Source organism: Monopterus albus, unplaced genomic scaffold (genome assembly GCF_001952655.1).
Source record: "Monopterus albus unplaced genomic scaffold, M_albus_1.0 scaffold229.1, whole genome shotgun sequence".
NCBI classification, from domain to species: Eukaryota; Metazoa; Chordata; class Actinopteri; order Synbranchiformes; family Synbranchidae; genus Monopterus; species Monopterus albus.
Window position 1 is genome coordinate 881,336 of NW_018128109.1, and position 21,115 is coordinate 902,450.

Below are 21,115 nucleotides of genomic sequence, written 5' to 3' on the forward strand. Positions count from 1 at the left end.
CAGTGGCTGTCCAAGGTGCTGATCTGGGATTAGCTGGTTTATGACGTTTAGATGTTTTTTCAAAAAGATCATCTTCATAAGTGAACACCACTTTTGTGTTTTCTGAAGCCCAAATACAATCACCAGAAGTAAAAAAGCAATTGTTAGGCTACAAACTACACTGCGGTCCCCTGACTTCAGTGTCATCACCACAGCTTCAAAGTTGTGATTTGATTTAGCACACTTACCCCGTCTACTAATTCCTTCCCACTTAGCGTGACCTGATCTAGCTAGTGATCATGGCTGTGTCAGTTAGAATAGTTTGCAAGTGCACGGGTTTGAACACAAAGAGGCTGTAAAGACAGACTAGTGAGTAGATGAGTCTCCAGGATGATGTGTAAAATCCCAGACAGCAAACACACAAATGGCCTCAAATGTTAAGGCATTCATTACCTGCACCAAGGAAGTTGTGTTTTTACTTCTGTTTGTTCACAGGAAAACTCAAAAAGTAATGAATATATTTTGATGAACATTTTTTGGAGAGGTAAGGTATGGCCTTTACATTACATTTTGGTGTTGATCTGGATCCAGGAATCTTTTATCCTGACTAAACTAATATAATGATATCAATGTGATTCCAAATGCTATGAGTAGGTTTTCATAATCATGGAATCATATTATGAGAGTCACACTATCATTGGAACATTTCTTTTAGGTGTAGTAGCATTATGGGGAAACAGATCTGCCTTGGCGGAGGTTTGTACTCTCTGAGTGCAGACATACTTGTTTTCATCATTATAAAGGGCTGGGGCCTCTCCCAGCATGCACAAAAATTTATCAACCAATCCATTAATTACAAAAATTTGCATTCTTACAGATGTTGCCAAATTTTCAAACCAGTCCATGATGCAACTGGATACTAAGTGGCCTGTGCTGGATGAGTAGAGTTAGTATTTGTTGCTTCAAGCAACAGAATGAAATGCTGCCATTGCATGAAAGTTAGAAATTTCTGTGGCTAGGCAAGCAGAACAGCCAAACAGTTCAGACTTGGGGCAGAAAATCAGAACCAGGCAGTGAAGAGATTTCTTCCATACTAACCAGAAGTCCATAGAACAAATGTCCATAATACAGAGACATCTAGCAGAACCTGAATGAGCAGAGACAACAATAACTGGTGAGTGAAAAGTAAATTCATCATCAACTATGTGGCAGTGAGTGAATGTATGGAGCTGGCTTATATACTGGCTGGTTGATGTACACTGAGTGCAGGTGAGTGCAAAGGGCGGAGCTTTGGTGGAGGAGGAAAAGTAGGACAAAGACATGGTCAGGACATAACAATAAAGGGAAAACAAGGGGCAGAGACAGGCCAAAGACTGAGCTCATGACACACAAGAAAATTTTCAAATCATTGTTTTGAAGCTATATGTTCTTTTGTTTGTAATGAGATGAAGCTATACTGCTTGTCTTTCCTTATCAGCACATAGTGATCGAAAGCTTACAAAGTTACAAAAGTTATTGTATGTTTCCTTCTCTACTCTTATAAGGAGAAACTGTGTTGTGGTCCCTGTGTCTTGCTTGTGCAGTAACATCTTACATAAATTGTGTTTGACTTATTTGGTGCTTGGTATAGGTGCAGTGTGGGAGCACTGTCTCGCTCAAACAGAGACATACTGTCCAGCACCTCTTCCCTCTTTAGCTCTCCCATCACAGGGTGTGTGTGATTTAAACAAAAAGCCCCAAGTGGGCAGTTCATTGCTGTCTGAACAACCTTTCCATTCAGTTGGGTGCTGGACAACATATAGTACATTACTGTGTTTGTTGGCGCAGCTGGCTACAAATACATTACATCTTTAACAGCCTTTGCTTCTGGATCTGGAGCACCAATGTTCATCAGAGGGCAAAAAAGATACAAAACAGAAATGATAGTTTCTTTAAGAAACTCCAGTTTTGATTATGTACAAAGTCCTCAAACTGGTATTTTCTTTTTGTCTCAGTGCAATCAAGGGAAATGGAACAGTAGTCTGTCAAATGTTTGTGGAACACATGCTGCCACTTGGCTGCGTGGAGAGTCCAGTAATTTGTCACAGGATGCTGAGGCAGACAAATGATAGGGTTAACTAAATAGTGAGCCTGCTACATGGCAAAAGGCGTAGAAGTGGAATAACTCAAGGTAACCACTGTTTTATTCAATATGTTTTCACTTCGCCCTCAAATGATTTGTTTCATAGTTCCAGTCTAATTTTTTTTCTTTATTGATTCAGAAAGGGCCCAACTGCTACACTAATGACCACTTTCTAACACAACATCTACTAATTAGTATTGACATATAAATGACCTTATGACAAAACACTCCTTTTATACTACAAGCTTATAAATGCCATCAAATCAAAAAGTGCCAAAGCTGATGTTGGTGGTAACATAATGTCCCAGACAAATGCAATAGTATCTGTTGCAAATCATAAACAAAAGTGTAATCAGTTGTGCATTTGTCTCTGTGTGTGTGTGTGACCTGGATCTGGTATTGAAGTGGATTCTCTCTCCAACTGAGCCCACTGTGAATGATGAGTTGTTCAGAGCAGGTCTTTGATATTCCACATAGCTCTCCATTTAAAACTCACTGAGACATCTGCTGCTGCGAGGTCACACAAACACACACACATCGAAAGATTAATACACACAGATTCACGCTTAGACAAACACTCACACTTATCGATCAACGTTAGAGCTGCAGCTGCTATTTTCATTCATCCGCTGTCTCCCTGGGCTCCAGCTATCGATTCTCTTTTACTGTGTGTTTAATTCACAGCCTGCCACGGCCTCCACTTCCAACACCTCTCTCTCAATGTTTATCGACCATATAGTAGCACTACATCTGAGCCCAGTGCCTGTATATTTTCATTGTGGCTGTTTTATTTCAGCTCTCACAACATTTTATTTATTCGTTTATACTGATGTATCATTGCCACAAGATGAATATCCTTTATCTTAAAAGGGTGATTTTTTTTTCCCTTTGAGAACAAGCAGCTGAATTTCCAGCAGATGCCTGTATATCTTTTTTTGGAAGGATTGTCTGAATATGTTTTCTTGCTAAGCATTAGAAGAAATCCCCAGGCTATTGCAAACATTAAATACACTTCACAACACAATAACCACTATGGCACTGACAGGTGAAGCTGTATGCAGTGTATATATTGGTTTTTAAAAGTCCATGTGTGTGAGTCAGTGTGTGTGTAAAAGACAGAGAGAGACATTTCTTTCTTATCCTGTTTGAGTGAAAAGTCTTGTGATGGTAGTCCCTTGTTACGGCTCCTCTATCTCTCTCTTTCCTTCTTTCTCTGTTAGTAAAAAGAAATGAAACTATCGCTCTCTGGGCAGCTTGTTGCCTTAGAGACCAGCAGAGAGATAAATCTGTGAAATCTTCTGATCATCTGTGTGTGTGTTTGATTGTGTGTGTGTGTGTGTGTGTGTGTGTGTGTGTGTGTGTGTGTGTGTGTGTGTGTGTGTGTGTGTGTGTGTGTGTGTGTGTGTGTGTGTGTGTGTGTGTGCTTGAGGAGGGCGCCTTTGTGGGTATACAGAGAAGGGGTGTGTGGTTCTTTTTCCACACAGCAGAGGAAAATTCTCACATAACTCTACAGTCTGTGCCTAACCCCTGTCCCTCCTCCGTCTGCCCTGAGTTTCCTCTCACAAATTGTTACATCACTGCTGAAAATCCAATCCAATTATAACAAATTATAGAGACTGACACCGTCTTTCTCCAGCGCGAGCCTAAACATCTAAACCGATATTCGACAGAAACATTAGATTGTGTGTTTGTCTCTCAGGAACGTAAAGAAACCAGAGTGTTAAACGAGGCACTAAATGTTATCTTCAGAGGGTGATAATTAGATGGAGTGCGTGTCTGAGGCAGGAGAAAAGAGAGGACTGGTGGAGGCCAAAGATCGAGAAAGGCTGGTTAACAGGACAGTATTGTTTTACCACAGAAAATATACTGAAATCTTGAAAGGAGCCACAGGCGGATTTTAGCATCATACATAGGGAAAGTTATCATATATAACAGTGATCAGAGGCTCTTTTATTTTGTCACAGAGAATTGGAGTTGGTCATTGTTTATGTTGACAGATGACAGCTAATGGATAATAGTGTACCTGTTCAATCTCAAACCCAAGTTCACTTTTGACAGCAAAAACCTCCAAATGGGAAGAAATTATATTGTCAAAGACGTTACAATCAGTATCAATAAATTCATTGTACAGTAGTTGGAGACTGTGTGTTATGAGGGTATGAAAGTAAAGAAGGCCTTGCTGTAGTCACATGGCAGGTCAGAGGCCAGTCATGCAAGAAAAACTCCACAAACAACAAGTATTTTCTGGAACTTTGTTCCTCTGGAAAATCATATTTTATCAAGGGCAAACACATGCAGTGAGAAACACAGCAGAAAAGATACACTGATTACTGATTGTATCCATTGCAACCTAATCTAATATATGTTATGTACACAACATTGTAGAGAGTTGGTTTTCAATGTCAGTTTACAGCAGAAGAGTGAACCTGATGCTAAAATCTGGAAAAGTAAATGATCGGATTACACTTGAAGGCCTTGTACACCTATAGTCCACTTACACAGACTTGTTTCCTGATCAGACCTTCTCTCAGCACTATGTGGCTGTGCACAGTGTTATTTGACAGCTCCCTGACTCTCCTGTCAGTGTGTTGTACCTGTTAGGGAGGAACTATTTACACCTGGGTCTCTCTGAACACCTGGGTGTGCAGAGAAAAAGAAAATGACATTATATATCACAGCCATACATGTCAGTAAAGATCTGGTTTATTCATAAGAACATGTTGAAAACTGGATACATCTTTGGTTCTATCATCTGTCTCAGTATACTGTTTGTGTATATACAATAAATGCATTTATCCCAACATATTATAAATACTGAAAAGAAAAATGGAAATTTAATATAAAATCACTGAACTAACATTATCCATGCTCTCACTCTTTTTAATTTCTCATACATGTTACTATGTCACCATGGAAATTAGAATTCTACTTCAGTGATGAAGGTCATCGTAAATACCTTTAAGTGCACTTAAAATATATTATGAATATACCTATTGACGACATTCAGTAAAATGGGCTGTATTATAAAAGGCACTTTTTCAATATAATATGTAGTATATATTACATTAGGAGCCACCAGTTGTACATACAGAAGGACAACAAAGGACTGGCCCCAGTCTTTAAAGGACATTGTTATAGAAATGACCAAGAAAGATAAAATGAAACTAGATCTAATGTAACTGTAGTAAATTGGTTTGGATATTTGGTGGAAAACAACATATATGGAAGGCGAGGAGAAAGAAACAAGCAGAGACAAACAAAAAAAACGAGTGAGCAAGAGACCGAAAGCACAGAGGGGAGATGAAGGGGCCAAAAAGAAAAGGAAGGGAAAGGCGGGAGAAAGAGAGACAATAAACATGGTGTGTTAATGGATCTTTAGTTCAGATACACTGTGATTTACTCCAGTGTTTTTGTGCATGTGTTCATTAAGTGTGTCTCCACGGTAACCGAAGTGGCAGTGTCAAGCTCTGACGTCGCCCAGAGGGTAACCTTGCCTTTGACAAGCACACACAGCTGCATCCATCTCTCCTTCTCGCTCTGTTTCAGTCCATCCATTTCTTGAGCCAGCTGCCCCTCTGTCACTCACTCCCCCCAGCCACCACCCCACCCCCACCCAGGCTACCAGAGGAGAGAAGAGCTGGCACCCACACCTTCTTCCTCAAAAACAGCCAAAGTCATTCTTCACTCTTGCTCACAGACAAGCTCGTCTTTGTGTGTAATGAGATGCAGAAGGACGTCCGGCTGTCAGGAGCTGTTACTGGGATCTGAAGCAGGAAGAGCACGTCCCGCCTTTGTCCTTGTCTAACCGGGGGGTGATCGTGTCAGGGACTTCTGATTGGAGCATGTCCTGCTCACTGGCAATGATGTGTTTCACCAAGAAGTTGGCCGCTTCGTCGATGTTTATGTTTTCCTGAGAACGGGGGGAAAGTTAAAAAGCAAAAAAAGAGAGTGTTAGAAATAGAGGGGAAGGAATGAGGCAGTGAGAGCAAGAGGGAAAAATCTATTAATGAAAACGTTTTTAAGAAAGTGCTGTGTAAATAAATACAATAAAAACTGCCTATAAAAAAATGTTTCCTCACCTTGAACTATTTGTTTTTTACTCTTAATCCAGCAAAAATGCTCCTGTCAGAAAATTGATAATTGTTTACTCTAAGCCACCAACCACACACAACCAGGTTATGCAGATTCAAACCTAAATTATGTATAATGATGCAATTCTCAACATTTGTTTCTACCTCACTGTCTTGTAAATAAATCCTGAAGGACTGAAAAATGGCACAGAGTGTTTTCTGTGATAGCTACAATGTGATGTTAACAGGACAGAATGAAAGCTGTGTCAACAAAATATAGGTAATGACATATTTTAAATAAACAGTGCTAACAACTGATTTATCTTAACCAAGTAAGACAGAAATAAATGTTTTAAGTGCAGCTCGTTCCTAGTTTGTAATTTGATTTAGGTAAAACCTTACACAGGATTTTTGCACTGCTGCGCTTGAGTTTCCTGAGAAAGTCATTTTTACATGACGGACCCTTTATAATGCTGTTGCCAAACATTTTTTTATTTGAAGTGGATAAAGCCAGGAAAAAAGGATACAGAGACAGATGACAAATAACAGAGGTCTGGAGCCATTAGCCATTAACACACACCATCGCCATCAGGATAACCAGTTACAGAATTATTACAACCAGGATTACAAAGCTTTATAGTGATATTTCTAGAAAACATGTTACCAGATTTGATTTTCATCATAATATAGCAATGATGCTAAATGTCCATTCTCAGCAGCACCCAGAGATCAGAGCTGAAATCCGAGTAGACTAGAGAAACAGTCCTGGGTGTCAAAGTGAGGTGCTAGAAGCGCACACACACACATGATGCAGGAACAGTAGAGATACTGAATATACATAGGACCTAACAATGTGCTCAGTTGGATGTGACATGGCGCCGTCTGCAGCACCCTCAGCATCTAACACACAAACTTTCTATGTGCGTCATGACATGATCTGTCATATACTGTGTTAGATCTGGAACAAACAATTCTTCCAAGTCAAACCAAAACAACAACAGCAACCTCCTTCTCTGTTGTCTGCCAGCTTTACTTCCTTCCCTGTGCATGCAGAGCATGTCCAGCATTGGTTGAGATGAAAGCATGAAAGATTTTCTTCTGGCTGGTTATTTAGGCGCTGGGTTACATCAGCTATCACCCTGAAAGATTCCACATTCATTCAGCTTGAAAAGACATGCACGGACATTTGAAGTGTCAAAATGTACGTCAATAAAACAAAAAGCTGTATGGGCTTCAGATTGATATGCCTTAGGTGTGAACATCCCATAGTTAAAGTTCAAAGGAACAAAATACAAGTAGAGTACGTAAAAAATATGTTTAATATACCCTCTGTAACTGAGAACATTTTACTGTTGGTCAAATTTGAGTGCAATTGTTGTTGTGTATATGGTTGGTGTGCATGTGTGTGTGTCTTTGTGCACGTCTTAGTCTATTTTCTGTTCTTGGCATCCAGCTGTGAGATTCCTGCTCCACATTCGCTGCGATAATCAGGGCTTGTGATGGTGTGTCAGTGTGTTCATGTGTAGCTGGGTGAATCCTCAGCTTGTCTCTCAACCTGAAGTCACTCACCACATTTCTGTCTGTGCCACTGACTCTTCAATTACACCTTACTTTTACTTTAGATTATTTAAGTTCTGTATTAGTTTAATATATTAAACCTTGTGTGTTTCACACTTTCAATGTTTTATGTTTACTTTGTTGCTATAAAAAATAATTTCCAAATCAGACTGCAAAAGTTAATGTGATATACACATAAACTAGTAACATGCTACTGTAATAATAATTTAATAAACAACACAAAATGTTTCATAATATGAAACTCTGTATTTCTAGATAAAACATGACATGCTGTTTTTAACTGTCCAGTGCGTTGATCCACATACTATGACTCCATCTGCATCCTCAGACTTGTTGTTTCCAGTCTTGATACTAAGCTAACTGGCCCCTGGCTCCTGCTTCATATTTAATACAACAATAGAGCAAGTAAGTGTAGTTCCAAATAATGTCAATCTACCCCTTTAAGAGCTGTGCTGGTCAACAGGAAACCGATGCATTCCTTCAACATTCCTGGCCATCTTGTCTGGATGATAGAGCACCTGATGCCAGTGCAGCTGACCTGGAATACTGTGGGTTGAATATCAGCTGATGGAGGATTATTCATATGCAAATGCTGAACAGACTGAGAGTCTGTTAAACTCAACACTTTTTAAGGATTTCTTCACATCCTGAATGTTCCTCTGTGGTGGCGTCTCCACAGGGAAGTCAGGTGCCATATCTGATACTGACAGCTGGCGGGTGAGTCAGCTGCTTCTCAGGGACATTTGAATGGGAAGGATACAGAATGCCTGAGCTTCTGTTTAAGGCTGGTCTTTGTATTCACAGCACCATCCTGTTCGCTGTGCTACTGCTTTATATGTGTGTGTCTCTCACCTTAGCAGACGTCTCGAACCATCCCACAAAGCCGTTCTCCTGGCAGAACTGGTCCATCTTTATTCCGTTATTGGTCAGTACATCCCGACCCTGGTCACATTTATTAGCCAAAAGCACAGTGGCTACATGTTTCCCATTGGCAAGTGTCAGTTTGGAATCCAAGTCCTCCTTCCATTTGGTGACGGCTTCAAAGGAAGCAGGCCGTGTGACATCAAACACGATGAAGGCACCCATGGCCTCGCGGTAGTACACACGGGTCATGTTGCCAAATCTCTCCTGACCTAGAAGACACACAGCGCAAGGATATATACAGCCAAAAATATTAGAATTTGGTAGCAGTGTAAAAGTGTACAATTTAGAATTTTTCATTAATGTGTATTCATCTTTTGACTTTGTGCTCTTTTACAGGAAAAAAGCAGTGTCACTTCTGCAGCAAAAAGACACAAATATTTGTATTCAAACTGTCTGCTTTACTCATTTTATCTGTCTCATATGTGCTGCATGCAAGTATTCCCAGTATACCTCACTAACACTTCAACATGCAGTTTAATGCATGTTTTACTGCTACAAAAGCTAAAGAAAGAGAGAGAGAGAGAGAGAGAGAGAGAGAGAGAGAGAGATCGGACACAGACATAGACAGAGGCAGGATGGGAGGAGGAGAGAAGTGTGCACGTGTGCTTGCCTGTCTTCAAAAATTTGTGAGGTTAAAATTAGTTTGATACGCCTGGCGAAATGTTGTGTCGACAGTGATTATCAGATCCATACCTTCTGCTAGAGCAGCATCAGTACCAGCTGTACAGCTGCAGAATACACTCAGCTTGTGGGGTGACTAACCAACAGCCTAGACCATTCCTTCCAAAACAGTTTGCATTGTATATAAAAATGTATATACTGTCTTGAGGCCCATGGGAATGTTTTCCCTTCACCTGCTCTCTTGCACAGGTGGATCGGAGCACCGGGCCAGCTGCAGAGCAGCTGCAAAGATGTGCGACTTCTTCAATGACATACAGTATCAGAAGGACAAAAGCATGCGTCATATTAAGGATTATTATAGTACAGTACTATAATAGTCTAGCTAAAATCAATATCATCGTTCAGCCCTGGATAGGATGTGACCTGAAACTTCAAACAGTCACCACCATGAGTGTTCTTATATATAGTTTCCAGACTTTCAACCTAGAGGGTATCAGGATTATTATGTGCATCTTGGAAACATCTAGCCACAGGATAATCCAGGTTACCTTGCCCACTTGTATTTTTATGTTCAGAAACTCTGTCTTTAAGTCATCTCTTAGTATGGCCTATATAGAAGCAACCACAGGTACAGGATAGGCGACATACGACAAATGAAGCTTTGACAGAAAACTATCTGTTAATGTGTGTGTGCTGGGTGCTGGGGGCCCGAAACACCTGGAGTTCTTCTTGTACTGTATGTAAGTATCAAATTGCCTGCATCCAACAATCAGATATTGATAGGATTATGTATAGGCCTGTGGAGCTCACTCTGTCCATACAGGCCACTGAAAAATGGCCAATGAAAACAGAATGGTTGAAGTTATTTGTCTTGGGAAAACGCACAGAAACAGCAAGTGATTTATTACAGCTGTGGCCTGAGAAAACTTCAGTCCATCATCAAATCCTCAAACAAACCATGCAGAGCCAAGTGAAACGTAAAACCAACAAGATATATTTTAGATGTGGTTCATAAATGCCAGATGCAAACATAATTATTCAAAAACACTTACAAATGTCTGTTCTTGGATCAGGACTAAATCCAGAACCCATGAGATACTGTAATAAATAGCGCTCATCTTAAATTATGCAGAACTAAGATTAAAAATTTAGGCTTTCCCACTTCAGGCCTTTTATAACTCCAGGGTGAGCGCAGTGAGCACGTACAGCACAAGACCTACAGCGTATAGCAGTTTTCTCTGAGGGAGACACTTACTGTAGCTCACAAAAGCTTTTTGTATACAAGAACTTGGGCTTCAAATCTCACTCACATGAGCTGGAGACACATGACTGCTATGACTGCTTGTGCCTGCTGGAGAGGGCGCACAGGAGGAGAGAGGTTGTAGAGCAGGTTGGAGAACTGGCCCAAACCTCTGCCGACACTCATGTGAGGTGGGATTTCTGTAGCCTTTAGGTTTGTGTCTAAAACCTGTTATTTCTGAGTTCACCAAAGGCAGTAACAGCATTAAACACTCACAAAGCAAGTGAAGGCTTCGCTCATCAGATCTGAGCAAAGGAGTATCGCTTGATCCAAAATAAAAGCACATGAACAACATTTAGAAAGGCCTGTCATATTTTAACAGAGAATTGGTGAATAGCCATCAGGGACAAGATACTCTGTCCTACAACTGCAGTAGTTTTAGAGCAGGAATACTAGCTACTAGTGACCAGGAGACACCAAAATCATAACATCATATTTAATCACTGGCTCCAACCTGTGCTCCTATTTGGCTCCAGTTTAAGATTGTTTTACTCGTTTGTTTTCCTGTCAAATTATCGACAGTACTTAGTATTTGTTCGCCCTCCTGGTTTTTTATGTGAGCCCTGCGTAAAAGTTGGACGTACCTGCAATGTCCCACAGCTGTAGGCGCACCATCTCCCGGTCCCAGCTGAGGACTTTGAGCGCGAAGTCCACCCCGATGGTCGCTCGGTAGTTGGGACTGAAGTTGTGATGAACGTACCGCTTGATGATGCTGGTCTTGCCGACCCCGAGGTCACCTATCACAAGAATCTTATAGAGATGCTCCATATGGTGGTTGTTCTGCATGGCGAGCGAGGGGTGCGAGAGCCGAGCATGAATCCACCGGGAAAGAGAGGGCCAGAGGACGAAAGGGGGAGCAGCGCAGGACGGCGCAGAGGGAACTAGAGCTGGGAACCAGAAGGGGAGGTAAGATACGCCCTGGTCTGCAGAGGGAAGTGGAGCAGAGACGTTTGGACCTTGTGATTCACGCAGAGGAGCGACATGGGAGTGTATTTAAACCCTACAAGCCAGAGAGGACAAACATTTATCTTCAGTAAGTCAACACTGTTAGAAGTATTTAAATTATTTAAGTAGCAATATTATGGCATTAAAAACGTGCCATTACAGGTATTAAAGAAAAAAAGCTAAAAACTTGCGTTACAAATTTGACTTAGGTTGGGCCTATGTTGCATGCAGCATAATGTCTTACTATGTACCAAGCTATTGGACTGGTGCATTGACATAAGCAACATTTTAATGCTGAAGCCATTTTAGTAGTTTAGCTGATTTTTTTTTAACATGGTCTATTTTATGTGCATAAAATTTTAACTTGCAAATTATGTCAGATAAATGTAGTGGGGCAATAATTACGAATTTTCTTATGGAGTAGAAGTGCGAGCATTAAACGAAACTGTAATCTCTCTGGTGTAATTAAATGCAGTCTACTTATGAACATGAAAATAAAACTATAGATTTTAACATAAAGAAGCTTGGGCTCGTACACAAACGTTTTTCTGGACATCATTCATTTATCACCTTAGGTTATATTGTTCCTCCTTCTTAGGCATTTAATTTTTGCAAATTTGAGAATTTGCTGGAACATGACTTTACATACAGTTCAAAAACCCCTTCTTACATACAAACCAAAACATATTGGAAATAATGATTTTATTGCATCAAATGGAAAACAAACTGCAAATCTCATTATTTTACCTGTTTTACCTTTCAACAAATGAATCAACAGGGGGCAGTGTTTTAAAAAAAAGCCCTTAAATTCACTCACATAAAACAAGTGACCTCATGGCAGTTGTGGCTTCAGCTTGATGCAAAAGAAAGAGGTTACAATTCTCCCCTGAGAAACAACCAAAGTCTTCCAGAGACTCCTCAATTAGAGGAGACCTGGATTCCAAGTGTGTATCGGCAGTTTCAGCTAGAATTAAATCATTCATAGGCAACTCATCAGTAACTGCTGAAAATGAGAAAAGTTTTTTTTTTAAAGTCAACACAGTACATGGCTGACAGTAAATTCAACTTAAGACTTTGATAAAAGAAAGAAAAGAGCATGAAAACAAGCAATTAAAAAAATAAATCTGTTTTAGGTGCTGTAAATGGTGTGGTAATACTTAAAATCCAACCATAAAAACAGTCCGTGTGCCTACTTTTGCTTTTAATTATTGAAGGATTAAACCTGCCTCACTTTACTACATCTACAGAGGTCAGATGATAAAACTCTTCACAGTAATTCTCAGCTGGGTCTTGCCTCTCACTATGTGTTACACCATAAGCCAGCGTCATGTAGGTGAGGCTTGAATGACAAAAACTAACCAACATTTCATGTTTCTTTCTGACCAATTAATGAAAGTCACTGGTTCCATTACCATCCACAACTGTAAACATTTAAGCACTTGACAGCTGCTTTATCAATTTGAACTGTTTTAGATTTAGCCATACAAAGCTTACATTCTTTAATTTAACTTAACTTGCTACTTTTGGTTGGAGTTCCCTTTTAATAAAAAAAAAAAAAAAAAAAAAAAAAAAAAAGCCTTGGAGAATACTGGCATTAAAAGCTAAATGCGTTTTCATCTTAAGCTTACAATGAAATACAGCTAAGCACATAGGGAAGAAATTTACAGTCAGTGCAAATACACTTGTTCCTCCGATCCAGAGTTAAAGCTTCTTATAGTTTGGGGATAGGTTTGGCTGCGACTGCGATGCTCTCAATGGCACACTCGTCACTTCCCCGGTTGATTCGGAAGTAGCCATCCTCACCCCAATCTGCCCCCCAGCTGTTCTTGACAATCCAGTACTTCTGTCCAGTCTCATCACAGCGGCCGTACCCCACCAGTAGCACAGCATGGTTGGTCAGCTCGAAGGGGTTGAAGGGGCCTGCGAGGCCTGTGTGGTGGTAGATGCCTTTCTTATAGAACATAAAGTCAGGGTAGACCTGTGGAAGGAAAGGGACAGGTCAGGACAAACAGCAACTGAGTTTGGGATAAAACATGAGAAAGATTACATGGTAACACAGACTAAACAACTTAAAACTAAACTGTGGCAACAGATCAAACCACCCAAATTATACTGTATGTATAGGAACAGCGGTTAGGAAGCAGTGAGCTGCTGCTGTACCTCAAAGGCCACTACCATGGGTCCATTCTTGACCAGTTCCAGCATCATGGCAGTCTCACTGCAGCCGCCGTAAAATCCACCGACGTAGTTGTATTCAGCTGTGTATATGCGGCCACAGTTTTGAGGAACACCACATGGAGTGTTCTTTGCAACATATGGAAAGCACGACTCATCCACCACGCCAAAATCCTGCACGTACTTCCCAATGAGGTATGGGAATCCACCATCACAACCTCAAAGGGGAGAACTGAATGTTAGATCTGGTTTGTTCATATACAGTTCAAAATGATCAAGAAGGTACCTCGACTTTCTAATAAAGCTGACATCTCTCTGGGATTCTTCAAATTGATTAATGAAAATACACTAATCAGGGCAGTTAGGAAACACTTGACTTTCTAGAGGCTGTTACGATATACTTTCCAAAAACACTACTTGTTCTAATTAGGGAGGAAAACTGATGACATTAAGCAGCACTGCACTTCTGATTACTGTCTCACAACATGAATATTTGGCCAAGTAAAGAATGTACCTTTTCTAACTGTTGCCCACTTACATTTGAAATACTCTGCATCAACTATTTTAAAGTAGAAAAAGAGAATTTTAGACTGTGTTCGTTTACCTTGAGAATACTCTGAACAAGAGACCACTTGTTGAGGGCTGAGGGTGGGAGCCTGGCTGTTGTTGGTGAGGATTCGAATACGAGCTTCCAGCATTCCCATGGAGGCAAAAGAGTAGCAGCTACCACATGACTCTGAAACAGAACAACAAAGATGTACACTGCTGTGCGACACAAACATATGGAATAAATTCTAAGTTTGTGACACTTCTAATGTTCAGCAGTGCTGCGCATGTCCAGATCAGCACTAGGCATTTTTAGGGGCTGTAATTAGTAGTGGTATTGTACATCAATATCTCAGAGTCTACAAAAACTGGCCAAAAGGTACCGTGGAGACACCTACACAACCTGATGACTCCCTCGACATAAAGCCCCAATACTAAGGCTGTGTACTTTTATTGGTACTCAAAGAAATGCATTCATGCTCAGTAGCATATTACATCAGTACTAAAGTTTCTGTAATGATCCTGCATCAGCACCCTTATCTGCTTTAGTGGTTATGTGTAATAATGAAGCAAGGCACACGCAGATACGCTGATTACAATCCGTAGCGCGAGACACCAGCTTCTTAATAAAATGCTGTGCAGAAACAAATTGAGTCAGAGAACAGAGGCTGTAGGGATTTGTAGGGGGGTTTAATTGTAATAAGTTTTTATATGGATGCAAGACTTTAAGGCCCTTAAGACTCAGTGTAACAATCCTTCGTTTAAATGAAAAACCTACTTTATACTAGTGGGAAACGTCTGCCATTCTAATTGAATCACTTTCTGAAAAGAAAAAATAAAACAGAATATCATGTTTGACAAACAGTTAGCTGCTCTCTTGCAGAGTTTGTGATGGAGCTTTAATTTTATTTATTTATTTTACAATGCTGTATCTTCCTTTAAAAGGTTTCAGAGACAAAATCCACCTTTTGGAGCGGCCCAGTCAGAGCCCAGGCCTTTAACCCAACAGAGCTGCTGTGGAACGACCTCAAGAGAGTCAGTCACACCCGACATTTCTGAGCTGAAGCAGGTCTTAAATTCCTCCTGAATATTGCACTGATCTGATTTGTAGATGAGGTTCAACCGGATATTAAATCCAAAAGGTCATTTACTTTTTCTACCTGCACTGTGAATGTTAAATGGGTGTATTCAGTAAGCACATAAGTTAACTGTGTATTTGTCTGTACTTGCTCTTCATGTAAAAATCTTCCTAGATGAAGGTCAGATCACATTTTATGACTAGTTGCTGCAGACAGTTAACTCCAAAGGGTTCACATACTTTTTCTTGTCACTGTAAGACCAGCCAGACCAATTTATTCTTAATCCTATTTTTTTATAAATTAATTGGAACCTAAAAAAAAACAAAGAAAAAAAAAACCACACACCTGATTTGTAATATTACTGCAAAAATCAGCTCCAAGGCACAGCGGCTTAGAGGGCTTCTATTGAAACACTTCAGCCCTCTCAAGATCCTTAAAGTCAGCCCTACAGAGGCCCCCTCAGACACAAACTACTCAGCACACATACTCTCTCCACTCACACAAGGGAGTGGAAAAAACACAGAAGGAGACCAGACTCGGACCTACCAAGAGGGGAGCATAGTAGCTGGTGAGCTGCTGTTTAGCGTCAGCACTTACTGACTGCTTGCTCCACCAAGTATGGCTTTGTCCACCTTGGACCTTAAAAGTCATCCAATTTAGAATGTTCTCATATTTGCATCTCAGTTTCTCATATCGTGTGTGCACAGGTAGAATACTGTCGTCTACATCCCTGTAGAGTTGATTTTTGGGATGTTCTAACAAGCCAATGTTTTTGCATGTCTGCATATGACAGTAAATACTGAGTTTCAAGGTTTCTGTGAGACAACTATTAAATGTCACCTTGGTTTCGCACAGGGCTGACGAAGTTAACACCGTTAACGTTTCTCCAGTCCCAGCTCTCAGGCAGAGCAGCCGCCATCTTGGCTGCATTGGCCGTCACAGGCAGAGGGCGAACACGCCTGAAGTAAAAACAAAGAGCCTCATTTAAATCAGTCTGACATTTTGCATTTTTACAGAAAACCCAATAACTTTGGAAATGAAATGCATGTAGAGCCACCTTAGGTAAGGTGCATCTGTCAGCCTACTTCTTTTGCAGGTGAAGTACAGGATTAATTTACAGACAAATTTGGTTGTGTAGAAGATAGCAAATTTGGTGCCTGTCATGCATATTCCATTAAAAGGTAATACAAAAAGAGCCATATTATATTTTCTGATACTGAAAACCAATCAGAAATCCTTATGAGAACAAGCATTAAAGCATTGTATAGTGTATAAGGGCAGTTTCACACACTTCTCAGCCTAATGAACAGAACAATGCTCAACACCATTGGAGGAAAAAAAAAACATTACTAGTAATAACAGTAATTTTGAGAGAACTAGTTATTAATTTAAGCACAGATTACTTACAGGCATTCATATTTTCTTCCTCCAGGACACCTGACAGCCTTCATAGATAGTAGAGGAAATGCATGTAAATACTTACACGGGGATACGAGAGGCAGGCCCTCCTGCTCTGTAGTGCAGCTCCTGCAGAGTATACATCTCGTGCTCCGAATAGGCTATGGCCTTCCAGGATTTCTGAACCAAGTTGATGGTCTCAATAAAGTCCAGGTTGTGTTTGTATGGCATCTGGAGCAGCCTGGAGGGTCAATTAAGCTATGTTGTTATTGTTATTCTTGTGTGCACATGACGCCTCTCATTTCAATTCAATCTGCTTATGCGGGGTAGTTCAGGACCTCAGTGGTGTTCAAATCAGAGCTGGATACACGTCACTTACAAACATGAATGTGAACAACACAAAGCTCAGATCTAGGAACAAGATTGGAATTGAGCATTAACACCTGTAATGTTAATGTAGCTTAAGATTGTATGCAAGATTGTTTAAAAAAAAAAAAACTGTCCCACAAACAGCCAAATAAAACCATTATTTCCTGAGTAACTTCAGCAGGCAATGTAAATACAGCTCAACTCTGTTCACATCACAGGGGGAATGAGGGAGCAAAACAAAGTGTAAATTAAAGCAGAAATGTCAAAACTGCACAATAAACTCAAAACTAAAATCACAGTCCACACAAGCTTGCGTGCATTTCTCTACTTTGTTACCATAATTTACATACCTACTGCTGAAGACTGGTTTGAAATCTGTTCTGGGCGGTACTGGTTTCACTCTCTTCCCTAAAAAACAAGCCCAATTGTTCCCAAGAACATCATGGACCCACCCCGGCAGGGTCTGGTCACAGTAGCTGGTTACTTTAGGGCCCTCCTGAGTGTACTGAAAGTGTAGGGAGACAAACAGATTGGAGCTTGTCATCCAATATACAACTCAGCCATATCACTTGATGCAACTATGAACACTCATGTTTAAAAAGAAAACAGAATTAACTTCACATTATCCCTTATCAAGTAAGCTACTTTCAGTTCATTGTTGTACAAGCTTAGAATAGCAATTTTAAGTTTAGAATTACAAACTTATAATACACTTAATACATAAACATAAGAAAGAACTACAACACCCTCCTCCTCCTCCTCCTCCTCCTCCTCCTCCTATGCCTAGAATAAGATAAAAAGGGGGAAGTGAACAAAACATGGACAAATCATAATGTGGGTTTGAGGACAGACAGGCTATGACGCGTTTCTCAACTTCGTGTCATGTGAGTGATGAGAAGTACCACATGACTAATAGATTACTGCTGAATATAGTGCGTCAGGCTGCTCTTAGTGAACCAAAGATATGCATATATTGCTGATAAAGTCATATCGGATAAAGGAAGCAAACTGAGTGATAACACAACTTCCATCCAATATCTATATTGCTTCTAGATTTTGGGGGGGGTTGTCTATCACAGGGCTGCCACTTAGAGACAAACACAACAACCTTCTAATCATTGCATTTTCAATGAGCACCAAAGGTCTCATTACTTAGAATGACGAGTTGAACTTTAACTACAAACAGTTTGTAACCAGCTGACCTGGTTCAAGGCAGGTGAGCAGCACATGACACAACAGCCGACTTATAATTTATGAGTGGGACAGCAAGCACTGTCAGCATAGTGAAAACTTGACCAACCAGCAGATGATGACAGCTTTCAGAGTCATTACTGTGACTAAATAACATTATCGCTCAAATAAATCCACTTTGATGCTTCTTCACCTTGAAAAACGCGAACCATTTGTACCCATTGATGACCACTTCAAAGCCCTGGTTGTAGATGAGGGTGAAGAAGCCAGTGTGCCCCAGCTCGTCTGTGGCGACAAAAAGCTTCTCCAGGGTCACGGTTACGGTGCTCTCACCAGTAGCTGAGGAGGAACAACACAGCACACGGTGTATGATTGTCTAAATTAGAGCTGCAACCATTAGTCGATTAACAGGACAAAATATGAATGTATTCTGATAATCAAATAGATATTTGTTATTTTTAAGTAAAAATGACAAACTGCTTCCATCTTCTCAAATGTGACGATTTGATGCTTTCTTTTAAAGGAGTAAACTGAATTGATAGTAAAATATAACTGTGTTTTGGACTGTGGGTGAAACAAAACATCTGAAGACCAAGCTATAATAAAATATACTAATGGTTAATAGGCCTACATCTTTTACTAATGATTTGTGGATCACTTAGAAGCAATTAAGGAGAACAGCATGCAGTTGTAGAAAATCCTCATCCAGCATGACACTTTGCTTGTCCTTCACATTAGCTCTTTAATTCATTAGGGTTGTGTTTTCATAAATCACTTGCAGTCTCTTGGCAGGTCACACACACACACACACACACTCACTCACAGCAAGTAAGCAGCAAGTCTGTGTTAGACAAATATCCGTGTATGAAGTGTTCATACTCAAACCAGATCACAAACAGGAAGTGAGAGCTGGTCACCTGCTATTGTTTCTACAGGCTCTGCCACATGCTCCCAAATAGCGAAACTGCTTCATCACTGTTACTGATAGGCTCCATGGTATGAACATTTAGTACTGTGATGAGGTTTTACCTTCAGCGGAGCAGTTGATAGTCTTGTCGTGTCCTCCTTTGGACACCTGGAACACCCATGTCCCTACCAGGTCCTCATAGGTACAGTTGGCCGGCGTATCACCCCAGGACCCTTCGATACAAAGCAGGAGCACACACACTAGCACACCGCTCAACCGCATCTTCAGTCAATCAGCTCTGACCCAGCTTGTTGCACTGTCCTGTCCCGGTTTGACTTTTCTGATGACCCCTGTCCTCTGCACGCCTTTAAGTACGGTAAACTGAAACTTTTATCAAAGATTGACATTTTAACTTCCATGGTCAAGACAGTTAGCTAAAGCCCAAAGGTTTAACACGCAAGCTAGCAGTGTAGCTAACTAGCTGTCGGCAGTTAAAGCAGATCTAAACAAGATTATTTTAGGTAAAATTGCAGATAGGAAAAACATTTTAACAACGTCAGCTCGTGCTTATTACTTTAATAATATAATCACTAGCTCCCTGCGCTTTATTAGTGGCTTATTGTAGCCAGTCTGTCTACCGAGCCAACACGGAAGCACACAACGGTAAACCTCTCATTTCTCTCGACAGTTCTTTGTGTCAGTCTTATGTCATATGACCAGCTGGGGCATGCGCAGTAGACCTTTAAAAAAAGTGGCTACGGGGCGGGAAAAAACACTCAGGTGTTGCTTGCGCAATTTGATTGCAGGTAATCGGGGTTACAGGTACATCTCAAAAATTTGGATATCAGAGGAAAGTTGTTTTACTTTACGTAAGTTAATTTAAAGAGTGAAACACATTTATTTTAGATTCATCACACATGAAGTGAAATATTTCAAGCCATTATGTTTTATTTTCAATGATTAGAGATTACAGGTCATGAAAATCCAAAATACAGTAATTCAAAATATTAGAATATTTAATAAGATCAATCAAAAAGTTTGCAAAACTGCTCCTAAAGTTTGCAAAAAAGTATTTACAATACTGAAATGTCCAACTTCTGATAAGTATACTCATTTATGCACTGCATCTACTATTTGGTTGGGGCTCTTTCAGCTTTCACTTTACCTGTAATGAAGCTAGAATATATTATAGACTTTTTGACTTTTGAATTAAATTACAGGGGGAAAAAACTTGTCCACGATATTCTACTTTTCCTGAGATGCACCTGTAGTCTTGATCTTGATAAAAAGGTGTTCATTGTCATTTTTATTGCAACAGATTAAGGTGACTTTGATGCAATTTTTAGCAACATTTTTGGCAAAAATACAAATACAAATAAAATGTAGCTCTATTTGCAAGCGCCATCAAGATTTTTAAATGCTAAAATAGAATCTTGCCTACTTACAGTACATATTTACTATAACACTGATAAGCAATACTTTAATACTGTGTCCAAGCTTAAGGGTATGTTTTGTGTTTTTAGATCCTGGGTTTTACTTAGGCTACTGGGCACACATCACACATTTTGTCATAGCAGAAGAGATAGTTGTAATTAAAAATGTTAATGACAACTGCATTTGGTTTGTGTGCCACTTCCAAATCCCACTGCTTAAATGATGCTGGACTAGGCTACAGTATCTTTATTCATATTAATTAATATCTGTGCATTTTTTGCTGTAGCAAATCCAATACTGTTTGAGATAAAATCCTTCTTACAGTAGGTTATATACCCCACCACAGCACACCATTTTTTGTGTCCATCCTGTATTTGAGTGTGTAAATCTATGCTCTCGTCCACGTCTCCAAAAAACAGTAGTATCCATGGTATGTAGCTTACAAGACTTCCTGTTAACCAGTAAAATATGACATTT

The 21,115-nt window shown here is 40.1% G+C and overlaps 2 protein-coding genes across 2 annotated transcripts; both read right to left on the reverse strand.

The window, feature by feature from the left end:
• Window positions 1-4,629: 4,629 nt before the first annotated feature.
• Window positions 4,630-11,618, reverse strand: rab38a (RAB38a, member RAS oncogene family). Its single transcript, XM_020619977.1, has 3 exons — window positions 11,179-11,618; window positions 8,602-8,882; window positions 4,630-6,011 (listed from the first exon to the last, which is right to left on the reverse strand). The coding sequence occupies exons 1-3, from the start codon at window positions 11,378-11,380 to the stop codon at window positions 5,856-5,858; spliced, it is 639 nt and encodes a 212-aa protein (XP_020475633.1). The 5' UTR covers window positions 11,381-11,618; the 3' UTR covers window positions 4,630-5,855.
• Window positions 11,619-12,224: 606 nt separating this feature from the next.
• On the reverse strand, window positions 12,225-19,887 carry ctsc (cathepsin C). The gene is made up of 8 exons (XM_020619976.1): window positions 19,327-19,887; window positions 18,491-18,636; window positions 17,457-17,611; window positions 16,823-16,978; window positions 16,180-16,298; window positions 14,319-14,450; window positions 13,700-13,932; window positions 12,225-13,517 (listed from the first exon to the last, which is right to left on the reverse strand). Exons 1-8 carry the CDS (start codon window positions 19,484-19,486, stop codon window positions 13,251-13,253), a joined length of 1,368 nt encoding a protein of 455 aa, XP_020475632.1. The 5' UTR covers window positions 19,487-19,887; the 3' UTR covers window positions 12,225-13,250.
• Between the last annotated feature and the right edge of the window lie 1,228 nt (window positions 19,888-21,115).